The following is a 12,886-nucleotide window of genomic DNA, read 5'->3' as shown; positions in this document are numbered from 1 at the left end:
CAGACCCGGGCGGCAGAAGCTGGCTCTGGGGACGTGGAACGTCACCTCGCTGTGGGGAAAGGAGCCGGAGCTTGTGAGGGAGGTGGAGCGCTACCAGTTAGATCTGGTGGGGCTTACCTCCACGCACAGTCTCGGCTCTGGTACCGTACTCCTGGATAAGGGTTGGACTCTATTCTTCTCCGGAGTTGCCAAGGGCGTGAGGCGCCGGGCGGGTGTGGGGATACTCATAAATCCCCGGCTGAGCGCCGCGGTGTTGGAGTTTACCCCGGTAGACGAGAGGGTCGCCTCCCTGCGCCTAAGGGTTGTAGGGGGGAAAACTCTGACTGTTGTTTGTGCGTATGCACCAAACAGCAGCTCAGAGTACTCGGCCTTCTTGGAGACCCTGAATGGAGTCCTGCATGGGGCTCCAGTAGGGGACTCCGTAGTTCTGCTGGGTGACTTCAACGCCCACGTGGGCAACGATGGAGATACCTGGAGAGGCGTGGTGGGGAGGAACGGCCTCCCTGATCTGAACCCGAGCGGTCGTTTGTTATTGGACTTCTGTGCTAGTCATGGATTATCCATAACAAACACCATGTTCGAACATAAGGGTGCTCATAAGTGTACCTGGTACCAGAGTACCCTAGGCCGAAGATCAATGATCGATTTTGTGATCGTGTCATCTGATCTGAGGCCGCATGTTTTGGACACTCGGGTAAAGAGAGGGGCGGAACTGTCAACCGACCACCATCTGGTTGTGAGTTGGATCAGGGAATGGGGGAAATTTCCGGATAGACCTGGTAAGCCCAAACGAGTAGTGCGGGTGAACTGGGAACGTCTGGAGGAGGCCCCCGTCCTAGGTATCTTCAACTCACACCTCCGGCGGAGTTTTTCTGGCATTCCTGTGGAGGTTGGGGACATTGAGCCGGAGTGGGCGGTGTTCAAAGCCTCCATTGCTGAAGCTGCGGCGGCTAGCTGTGGCCTCAGGGTCTTAGGTTCCTCAAGGGGCGGTAACCCTCGGACACCGTGGTGGACACTGGTGGTCAGGGAAGCCGTCCGATTGAAGAAGGAGGCCTTCCGGGATATGATATCCTGGAGGACTCCTGACTCGGTTGCAGGGTACCGACAGGCCCGAAGGGCTGCAGCTGCTGCCGTGTCGGAGGCTAAGCAGCGGGTGTGGGAGAAGTTCGGAGAGGTCATGGAGAAGGACTTTCGGTCGGCACCAAAGTGTTTCTGGAAGACCATCCGGCACCTCAGGAGGGGGAAACGGGGAACCATCCAAGCTGTGTACAGTAAGGATGGGACTCTGTTGACCTCAACTGAGGAGGTCGTCGGACGTTGGAAGGAACACTTTGAGGAACTCCTGAATCCGAATAACACGCCCTCTATGTTGGAGGCAGAGCTCGAGGTTGATGGTGTTTCGTCGTCAATTTCCCTGGTGGAGGTCACTGAGGTAGTCAAACATCTCCGCAGTGGCAAAGCCCCAGGGATTGATGAGATCCAGCCAGAAATGCTAAAGGCTCTGGGTGTTGAGGGGCTGTCATGGTTGACACGCCTATTCAACATCGCGTGGGAGTCGGGTACAGTGCCAAAGGAGTGGCAAACCGGGGTGGTGGTTCCCCTGTTCAAAAAGGGGGACCAGAGAGTGTGTACCAATTATCGGGGTATCACACTTCTCAGCCTCCCTGGTAAAGTCTACTCCAAGGTGCTGGAAAGGAGGGTTCGGCCGATCGTCGAACCTCAGATTGAAGAGGAACAATGCGGTTTTCGCCCCGGACGTGGAACTACGGACCAGCTCTTCACTCTCGCAAGGATCCTGGAGGGGGCCTGGGAGTATGCCCATCCGGTCCACTTGTGTTTTGTGGATCTGGAGAAGGCGTATGACCGGGTCCCCCGGGAGAAACTGTGGGAGGTGCTGCGGGAGTATGGGGTAAGGGGGTCTCTCCTCAGGGCCATCCAATCCCTGTACTCCCAAAGCGAGAGCTGTGTTCGGGTCCTCGGCAGCCAGTCAGTTTCGTTCTCAGTGGGTGCTGGTCTCCGCCAGGGCTGCGCCTTGTCACCAATCCTGTTTGTGATATACATGGACAGGATATCGAGGCGTAGTCGTGGTGGGGAGGGGTTGCAGTTCGGTGGTCTGAGGATCTCGTCACTGCTTTTTGCGGATGATGTGGTCCTCATTGGATCATCGGCTTGTGACCTTCAGCACTCACTGGATCGGCTGGCGGCCGAGTGTGAAGCGGCTGGGATGAGGATCAGCACCACTAAATCTGAGGCCATGACTCTTAGCAGGAAACCGATGGATTGCTTACTCCGGGTAGGAAATGAGTCCTTAGCCCAAGTGAAGGAGTTCAAGTACCTCGGGGTCTTGTTCGCGAGTGAGGGTACTATGGAGCGTGAGATTGGCCGGAGAATCGGAGCAGCGGGGGCGGTATTGCGTTCGCTTTACCGCACCGTTGTAACGAAAAGAGAGCTGAGCCGCAAGGCAAAGCTCTCGATCTACCGGTCGATCTTCGTTCCTATCCTCACCTATGGTCATGAGGGCTGGGTGATGACCGAAAGGACGAGATCGCGGGTACAAGCGGCCGAGATGAGTTTTCTCAGAAGGGTGGCTGGCGTCTCCCTTAGAGATAGGGTGAGAAGCTCAGTCATCCGTGAGGGACTCGGATTAGAGCCGCTGCTCCTTTACTTAGAAAGGAGTCAGCTGAGGTGGTTCGGGCATCTGGTAAGGATGCCCACTGGGCGCCTCCCTTGGGAGGTGTTTCAGGCACGTCCAGTGGGGAGGAGACCTCGGGGAAGACCCAGGACTAGGTGGAGAGATTATATCTCAACACTGGCCTGGGAACGCCTCGGGATCCCCCCGTCAGAGCTGGTCAATGTGGCCCGGGAAAGGGAAGTCTGGGGCCCCCTGCTTGAGCTGCTCCCCCCGCGACCCGACCCCGGATAAGCGGATGAAGATGAGAGAGAGAGATGTTTGTCAAGCTATAAAAGTTGTAAACGATTTTTAGTCTGGTTTTTATCATTCTAAAAAAATTGTGTTTATGTCAGTTTGCTGAGTTCTCCATTTTGTGCTTTCTACTGATGTAGATCGCCATTTCAGATTGGCAGTGAACGAAGTTTGGTAGTTTAAATTTGATTCTTTGCATTTTTGTGCATTTGTGGCCAAGGGTGTACATCTGTTCAGAAAACATTTCACCGAACTTCCTGAATACTTTCTTCAACAGCTGAATCAGAGGAACCAGTCTGCCACAGTCTAGGAAACAGTGAAAGATGGTTTCTCTTTCTGAGGAGAAAGGGCATTCATTACTGACATTGGGGTCAGTGCATGATGGGAGTTCCCCAGCAGTCTAGACCTATAGCCGCACAACTAAGGGATGGTTCAGGACTCTAACTATAGGCTTTTTTCAAAAATGTATGTTTTAAGTTTAACCTTAAATGTGGAGATGGTGTTTGCCTCCCGAACCCAGAGTGGGAGCTGTTTCCACAGGAGAAGAGCCTGGTATTAGCTTGGACCCCAGATCTTATGTAAAATTCAGGAAAAATTAAAGATCATGCTCCTCACATAAAGCCCTTAACCATCAAGTCCCTTCATATCAAAGAGCTCATAACACTGTATTGTCCCAATAGAACCACTTTGCTCCCTAAACACAGGCTGTCTTGTGGTTCCTAGTCTGTAAGAGTAGAATGGGAGGTAGAGCCTTCAGCTACCATGCTCCTCTCCTGTGGTGCCAGCTCCCACAGTTGCCAAAGTGCTTTCTTATTATGGGTACGGTTAAGTTTCTCTTTAATTTTTAAGGTCTTGACCTTCAGTGTTAAGTGCCTTGACATAATGTTTATTATGACTTGGTGCAATACAAATTAAACTGAATAGAATAAGCTAACTTTGGTTAAAATCTGATCAATAAAAAAAAGATTTTTCTTGGAATTCAACTTTAACTCTCATTTTATTTATTTTCATTCATAAAGCTTACCCTTTTTATATTGAGGATAGCATACAGAGAACAACTAAATACAAATCAGCTCTCCATGAGACCACCAAAAATGGCTTAAAGACAACATTCATAAAACACCGGCTGAATTTTCATAGGCAACTTTTTGCAAACTGGTTTGATGAATCAAAGTTCAAACTGTACTTATTTTAGAAAAACATACCTATATAGTGGAAATCTGAATAGTAAACCCAGATATAGTAAAACATAGCAGCTCCCAAATTTTAACAGAAAAGTCAGATTTATTATGCATGTTTTCCTCTGTGATAGTGAAACCTTAAATGAACTGAATATCAAGACTACCTTTTACTGATAGAAACCCTGTTTAAAGGAGGATAAAAAACACATTTCCAGTTTTCCCCTGAGCAAATAACTATAAAAAAAAATCTGGTACAACACAAAAGATATTAAACTCAACACCAAACTCATTCAAAGTCCCTGTATATCCCTAATACCCAAAAGGAAATTCTAAAACCTAAAAAGGTTCATTTGTATCTCAACAGTTTCTTCCGTCTCATTCAGCAGCTTCTTGTGGGGAGCTGTTCTCATTTTCACATGACTGAGCTGTCTGGCATTCCAGGGTGGTTGATGGAATTAAAGTCAATGACAATCTTGGTCTTCTTGGGCTTGAACTGCCTGCAAAACATGAAGGAAAACAACAAGACAGATATGAGAATATTAAGACACACATTGAAAAAAATATACATATTGTATGACATTCAAAGTAAACTTTCATTGTCTTTTGACCTGGACTGGTCCTTTTGTGACTCTGTCTGTCTTTATATGTCAACTGAGGAGAACAGTGTTTTGCTCCCATGTACACTAAAGCCGTTTTCAGACATGACCTTCGGGTAAAAATTGAATCGCCAGAGATGTGGAGGTGAATTTTTCCATGTCTTGGTCCTTATTCATGACAGTTACGGTGCAGTCAGTTGATGCAATCATCAATGTTATCCTCAAGGCCTAGAATTAAGGTATTTTTTTTTACCAGTCTCATAGAAACTTGAGGCAGTAACATGAGGCAGCCACCTGCCATAAATACTTCACATTGGTTTTAATTTGACACCCATGTGTTCAGGTACCTAGGGGCTTTCACTGACAAAAACTCCACAACACATACATGTACATATATATTCAACAAAGTATAATAAAGTGCCCTTCTGAAACAGTGGTTGGGGGATTCATGCGTACATCTGAAACCGGTGGCTCTCTTGCTCTGCAGGAGGATGTTTCCCCGTATGCAAGAAAAAACGTAGTACTCACCTGAATTGAATGCCTGCCATACTGAGCAGCCTTCTGGAAGCAGTCATCTCCGTTGTGTCGTGATACTTGTCAGACAGATAGATCACTTCCTTAATACCTGAATAGAGGGATGCACTATTAAGATACGCAGGAGGCAAGAGTGCAAAATAAAAATAATTCTTCTTAGCAGTGACCTGCTTGCTGGGTAAAAACAACTGAATTTTTTAACTTAGTTTTTAACACCCATAAGTACACTACTTGATTACTATAACCCAGTTATTTAATCAGAATTTGTAAGGGGAACTTTTTGATCCATATAAATGGTTGAACACACTATATTTGTGATCACATTGTACTGATATTATTGTGTATTTCATGATTTTGAAACTGAACTTCATGGGAGTTAACCAAATCAAATCAAAGTTTATTGTCACATGCACCAATGACAGCGTCATGCAGGCAGCATCTACACGGGCGGCTGTGGCTGAGGGGTAGAGTGGTCGTCCTCCAACCTGAAGGTCGGCGGTTCGATCCCCAGTCTGAACCATCTGCATGCCGAAGTGTCCTTGGGCAAGATGCTGAACCCTCAATAGCCCCCCATAGAATAACAAAGTGCTGCAAGTAGATGCACTGTATGAATGTGTGTGTGAATGGGTGAATGTGAAACTGTACTGTAAAGCGCTTTGAGTGGTCTTCATCAGACTAGAAAAGCGCTATATAAATACAAATCCATTTACCATTTACACAGAAGACGGGCTTTACAAAAATTTAAAAAATTGACATAACGTATAACATATTAAAATGAAGCAGCAACATATTAAAATGAAGCAGAAAACCACAGCCCTATCACAAGTTATATGTTTATTGGACTGACCATTGCCAAGATATGACATCACTTCACAGTACCCAGAGGAAAACATTTCTAAACAACTTCACATAAATGTAAATTTATATCATCTTCCTTCAAAACTTGGTATCAGTCAACCAATGTTTACAAGTGACTGGCGTGTAAGAGTGTGTTTTGTCAACACTCACCAGCCTGGATGATGAGCTTGGCACACTCATTGCAGGGGAACAAAGCCACATACATGGTGCAGCCTTTCACGTCAGCACTGTTTTTGTTCATTATGGCATTCAGCTCTGCATGGCACACTGTAAGAGGGAGAATTGTAGTGGTATTCAGTCAGTACGAGACACTGCATGTTTTCTTGTTCGAAGTCTAAGAATTTGGTTGTATTACAAACAAGTCTTGTAGCAACAAAAACGAAATTTAGTTTACCTCTGGTCAAAATATCACTTGGTCAATTTAGTCTGGCCATCCCTCCATCTTACATTTGCTTTTAGTTCTTGAAGCCGATTTTCAGATTCCAATGGATTTAACTATTGATATTCATCATCTCCAGCAATATGGACACTTTCCCTTGTAAGAAATCAATTAAGAACGGCTTAAAGACTGTACACCTAAATTTCACTCAACAGTTTTAGTTTGATTTATTCCCATCCCACATATAAAGAACCCCAACAAGATAAAATGCATAACATTACAGGTGAATTTCATAAAAAACGCTCCAGTGTGCGGAAAAATAGCAATAACAACATTGAATATGTAAATTATGTGTCTCAATAGCTTTAATATCCATGAAAACTCCAAAAGTCTTTAGTCTATTCACCCACTCCTCCATCTGCATAGTGGTGGGTAGATAAGAGAATTTATAAAAAAATTTGGGTGAACTATCTGTTGAGGAATTGTTGACCATCCTCACACATTAAATTCCACAGTTACTCACTTCTCTCTCTAAGCAGTACCCAAGGTCAGGTTTTAAATAAAGGGCCAAACAACAGTGCATTGTAGTTTCTCAACTTTAACTCTCACCAACTTTATTATTTTGCGTATTTCACAAGTGGCAAGACGTAAGGACACAATGTGATTTAGGAATAAATATTTATACTTAACTATCCAATAAGATGCGAACACCTACATGTAACATAGAGAGTGACAGCAATTTTAGCCATTCATGGATGTGAAGTTACAATGGGTGGGCAAGTAGAGGGAGATATATGGGGTTGCTGTGGGAGACATCTTCAGACTTGGGGGTGACAATTGCTCATGTTATTCTGTTAAATATATAGATATTGTTTCACCTTCAGGTCTCCTCGATGCATCAAGTCTATATTAAACATTTTGCATAAGATATCAGCTGCTGCCTGAGTTCTCCTTTAACCAGATACCAGAAAACCTCCGTAAAACTATCCCTTAAAGCAGGGGTGCCCACACTTTATAGGCTTGTGAGCTACTCTTGAAATGACCAGCTCAACAAGATCCTCAGCACATATGAGACAAAGAAGACACATGTTGGGCTGTGTTGCAGTTAATGTTGGAGCAACAAGTAAGTATATGCTTGAAAAAAATGATTAAATGCCATTTTAACTGCAGGCTGATAACAGCAAAAGTATATGATATTATTAGCGCGGCACTTCAGCGTCCGGTGTGAACAGCCCTGCGCCGGCGCTCTAGGGATTAGCACGGCGCAGGGCTTCGGCGTCGCTTCCTCGTCCAGTGTGAAACCAGCGTGACTAGCAGCCCGCCACGCCCCCCGCCCTGGACGTTGTTGTGAACGTCAACCGCGGCGGTGGAGGTGGCGGCAGGGGCGACAATAGCGGCGACGGCAAAAAAAGTGGGTACGCGCGCCGGAGTGTCCACGTGAGTGCCTCTTGTCCAGTTGTGCCATCGACCCACACTGCCTTTTGCAATCGACCGTTCGATCGCCATCGACGTATTGGGCACCCCTGCCTTAAAGCACATCCTCAGCAGCTGCCCAAAGGCCTTAGCAAAAAGCTGCTATAACTGGCAGCATTATTAAGTGCTGAGAGCAGTTGCAGAAACAGTAGCCTTAAGGCTCCAGTATGCTTCTACAGTACGTATCCGTTTCGCAGAGAGGGACGCACGGAGGCCAGAGAGTCTTTTAGATTTTTACTTCTCCGACGACTGTACGTTTGAAAACAATTCACCGCCAAATCCATAGGTGGCGCAACGGAAGACGAGCTCAGAGAAGCCTATCCCATTTCTGGGAAGAAGAAGTCCACGTGTGTTTATTTTCCTCTGTGGGCTTGCCTGCCTTCACACTGAACCATGGCAACTAACAGAACTAAATAAAGTGACACCCAGCGGGTCAAAATGCTGATGTTATCGTTTCTTAGCGCAGCGGTTCCCCGGTCTTGTTTCCCAACTGTGTTGCTGATTCCACAGCTTGAATCTGCTTGAGGCTACACGGAGCTAGCTAGCTCCCCTCCCAGCTTCCACACACAGTCAGCAGGGAATCCCGACACTAACTACTACCCAGTGTTTGCTTCTAACCTGACAGTATTGTAGAAACAGTGTCATGATAGCAGTGGAATTAAAGTCGTGACAGCGGGTTTTAGCTCTGTTACCACCGCAGTTAGCATGGTTGCTAGCCCGCAAGCGCCGTTTTGAAAGCTCGTTATAACCGTATGTGACCGTGCACACATGCCGTCAGTGCTCTAACGAGCCACCGGTAGCCGGACAACTCCGCTGGCTTAACACACACGTCACATTAATCGTAGAATCGTAGTTGTGTTTGGGTTTGTTGTCAAGCAGGAAGTTTGAGGTTCGGAAATGCGAAATCCGGAAATATCGTTGTGCGGAAATTATGTAGTTTGCGGACCAATCACAGCCAACGGCTGTCCGTGGGGTCTCCGAAATAAACACGGACAGTTAGAAAAATCAGAGGTGCACGAAAAGCTGTCAGAGGCGCTCGGAGAGGGCGTTCCATGGCGGATAGGGCGGTCTTATCTGTCTGTTTTAGAAAAGACGAACAAGCATAAATTGGCCTTTAGCCCTAACAACCATCGGGCAAGTGTTAAAACCCTACAACCTGAATGCACTAAATACTATGACTAAATACAGAGGATCCACAGAGATCAGTGCATGTCTGAAAGCAGCTGATGTGACACTTTCAATCCAGAAACAAATCCAATCAAAATGAATACAGATTGTCCAAAACCAAAGCAGAATGCTAAAGAGTGCATATAAGATGTCCCCTCACCATAAGGATATTTTGTGTTGAGCCGATCATCAGCAGTCCTGGACCACGGTAGTAGATCATCATCACAGCCATTTGGCATACCATTGTAACCAATGCCAACTATCTTATTCTCCTGGTTCACTATACATGCCCCAACCTGCAAAGAAGTAGAAAGGTTATTAAGTTCGATTTTTAAAGGGATACTTCACCGAAAAATTAAAATTCACAACACTGTTTACCCCTGAAACTGTGTTTTGTGGACTCAAACACCTCACCCACCCCTCCATCGGCATAGTGGTGAGTAGATAATGAGTACATTTTTATGCGAACTATCCCTTAAATATGCTTACATTTTTTTTATTTCAAACAGTACTCTGTCCACAGCCATATAATTGACATATTATAAAGGCTTTGATATGAATAGGGTCAATTTATATTCTGCTTAGGGTAAGGCTTTTGGTCTTCTTGAACATCGATGTTTGTTTCAAGTATTGAGAGATAGATATTCTCCTACCGAATCATCCTGTTTATTTGCAATAACGACTTATATTAGAGCTAATAGGCCTTGCTGGAATTGTGAGTTGTGGGATTTAAAAATATATATTATATATAGGGCTGCCGCGATTCGTCGACGTCATCGATTACGTCGACGCTGAAAATGCGCGACGCATATTTTTTTTTTAAACCGCTGGGCACATGCCGCCATAGACTATGCATGCCGCGGCTGGGGCAGCAGTCGCCCCGGCGCACTCCCCTCCACGCAGCCGGAGGCTCGGTGTGCGGCCCGCCTCAAGTTGTTTGTTTTTTTTGGGGGGGGGGGTCCTCGTCCACGGCGCCTCACGGCGTCGCTGGTGCAGGGGCTTCCTTTTTCTCGGACCGCGGGGCGGTGTCCGTCGCAGGTGCGGACGGCGGCCCGGCGCGGGTCGGGTCCTACTCGCGTCACCTCAGCTACGGCGCCCGCGGGGGGGAGGGGGGGGCCGCTAGACTGAGTCCAGAACATGTGGACATGCTGACATTCTTACATTACAACAAACGTGTCTAACTAACGTTTGAGTTTGAGCTGGACACCATTGTTTCTTATACTTTAAACTTGTTGCACTTTGTTTAATATGCAGACCTAACTTTTTTATTTTGATAAGGGGTTAAATAGAAACTTTGATATATTTTTGAGTTGCACTGCTGACTTAACTTATATGCCCTCTTTTTTATTTATTTTTATCACGTTGGAGTTGCTAGTTTAAACCTACAGTTTTGCACTTTAATATTTGAGCCTTTGTTTACATTTTGTTTTGTGCTACATTATACGATGACATACAGTTTGTTGTTGTCAAAATAAAATTAACTGAAATAAAATGGTCAATTTGATTTTTTTGGAGGAAAATTAGTCGTTTAGATTAATCGACTAATCGATAAAATAGTCGTCCGATTAATCGATAGAAAAATAGTCGTTAGTGGCAGCCCTAATTATATATAATATTTGCTCTTGTACTTAAGATTCCTGTTTGTCTTTCTCGTTGAACCACATAAGTACTTTTTTGTTTTGTTTCCTCCTATTCTTCTACTTAATGTTTGTCATGCACCAAACACCAATGTTGAAAATATACTTTGCAATAAATCTGATTCTGATATGGTAGAGCCCTATGCCCTGTTCTGAAAAAACTTGACAATTGACAGCATAACCTTCAAGTATCTCAGAGAAACACTTTCTACTACGGAAAGCAAGGACAACTATAAGACATTTAACTCTTTCCTATCCTATTTTTCCCCAATACAATTTTACAGATTCAAAAACACACACATACTTGCGAGCTTGGGTCTTTGCTCCTTTGGGCAGAGAGAAAAGCCACAGCCATAAAGTAATCTGGCCATTCCAAGTAATCATCTCTTTTCTTTGTTACACAGCTATTAAGAAACACACAAAAAGAGAGAATGAAATAAAACAGGTTTCCTGCTTTGACAAGAAAAAATCTATCCTTTAAGCAATTTTTTTGTTAAGAAGCTTTCCTTTTACGGAATTCACAGCAGTAATTCTTTCAGTTAACACACGTTTCCAGATTACTTCATTGGTATTCAACTTGTATTAGCAGATATGTGCAGGCACAGACCCTTGGGGTTTACTTCCAACAAGATAGTCATTAGCACAGTCCATTCAAAAACCACAGAGCAATGGGCCTCATTCGCCATCAACTGCTTAAGTAGTTTTCTTTTTATTTGAATTATGATCATTTAAATACTATACTTAAAACACAATAACTGATTGTCAAAATGTGCGCAAGTGTGCTCTTGGATGTAGATTCTGTACTTACCCAATAACTAATCCTAAACAAGAAAACATTTGTGTATCAAAGAATCTTCGTAGAAACAGCATAGGTGGGCTTTAAGTAGAAATCCCCTCTTAAGAATGATTTGTGAATGGGCCCGATCTTTAAAGAAGACACTGTGTGTAACATCTTCAATAGAAGGTTGAACATCATACCTTACAGTATACAACTGTTTCAAGCAGCATGGAAACAAGCTGTAGATTAAATTTCTGAAATCTCACCTCTATATTCTTTATGGTTTGTGCCTAAGCTCAGCAGAGAAAAGTCGTTTGGCTTACGTTTGGCTTGGTTCAGGTTTGTCAGCATTCCCAGGGGCTTTTTGACTTCTGACTTTATTTGAACATTAACAGAGTTCCAGTGTCAACACTAAACATACATAAAAAAAAGTCTAGATAAAATATAACTGAATCTGTTGAAAACATATAACACTTCTGGGGAAGATTTCACACACAAAACATTTGATTAGCATACAAATGTGATTTATTGTTACAGATTAATTGAACAAATACGTGAAACTAACGTGACACAGAATTATTTTTCTGCACAAGTAGAACGGTGGCTTTTAATAATAATACTTTAAATTCCTTCTTGAATGTAATTAGTATGTAGTTTAAGATTTGTTTGTAGGACCTAAACTTCAAATATCTATACAAACACTGGTATTTCTACCTTAACGAGTAAATTGTCCACCACTGTCACAAACTACTACTCATACCCGTGTCAGGACACTAATCGTAACATGTGCAGTGTGTGTATATATATGTATGTATGTACGTACAAGAATTCTTGCACAAACTGTTAAGTCAATTTAAAACTAGTTACCTGTCCACATCAGCACACTTCGGCTGCGGAACCTCGTCCATACTTTCCCAGACTCGGAGGTTATTCGCTTTCCTCCGCACGATGGTTGTGATGGTTCGATGTAAAACTCAGCCGCGGCAACAAACTACGACTAAACCCGGAAGAAGACATCAAGCAGGAAGTAATTCCTCCGTCTTTTTTTTTTTAACTCCAGGCTTTTGAAACCAGCTTTTTTTAACAACATTAAGATGTTACCGCTACACCGGACGTTGTAGTTTCAGGAGCGCATCTCTCGGGACCCTGGGTTTTTGTGACACTGCCACCTAATGTTACCACTTTGGAACATATCCCCCTGACGGCCAGGGGTCCAGACAGCAGGGGTTTGTGTCTCCTCGGTCAACAGTTTATCAAATTAATAAAACACCCACTAACCTGAAAGGTTCATCAGATAGAGAAATTTGCATTTAGATTTCCCACCGTTGTAACTGTAATCTACTCGGATCCCTTTCTTACA

General features: G+C 44.3%; 1 protein-coding gene across 1 annotated transcript; it reads right to left on the bottom strand.

Annotated features, from left to right (window-relative positions):
* Positions 1-3,901: 3,901 nt before the first annotated feature.
* dctd (dCMP deaminase) lies at positions 3,902-12,643 on the bottom strand. Its single transcript, XM_061090455.1, has 6 exons — positions 12,394-12,643; positions 11,053-11,152; positions 9,272-9,407; positions 6,243-6,359; positions 5,229-5,325; positions 3,902-4,601 (listed from the first exon to the last, which is right to left on the bottom strand). Exons 1-6 carry the CDS (start codon positions 12,432-12,434, stop codon positions 4,517-4,519), a joined length of 576 nt encoding a protein of 191 aa, XP_060946438.1. The 5' UTR covers positions 12,435-12,643; the 3' UTR covers positions 3,902-4,516.
* Positions 12,644-12,886: the final 243 nt, after the last annotated feature.

This window comes from Limanda limanda, chromosome 2 (assembly GCF_963576545.1).
Source record: "Limanda limanda chromosome 2, fLimLim1.1, whole genome shotgun sequence".
Classification (NCBI taxonomy): domain Eukaryota; kingdom Metazoa; phylum Chordata; class Actinopteri; order Pleuronectiformes; family Pleuronectidae; genus Limanda; species Limanda limanda.
The sequence above is the reverse complement of the archived record's forward strand: the minus strand, read 5'-3'. Positions and strand labels throughout refer to the sequence as shown.

Excerpts from the sequence above, each read along its gene's own strand:
- dctd (XM_061090455.1), bottom strand. The coding sequence starts at position 12,434 with ATGGACGAGGTTCCGCAGCCGAAGTGTGCTGATGTGGACAG. Across the intron at positions 9,408-11,052 it reads GCAAAGACCCAAGCTCGCAA|GTTGGGGCATGTATAGTGAA; the intron begins GTATGTGTGTGT and ends ACTTCTTTGCAG. Across the intron at positions 5,326-6,242 it reads CAAGCTCATCATCCAGGCTG|GTATTAAGGAAGTGATCTAT; the intron begins GTGAGTGTTGAC and ends CCCTCTATTCAG.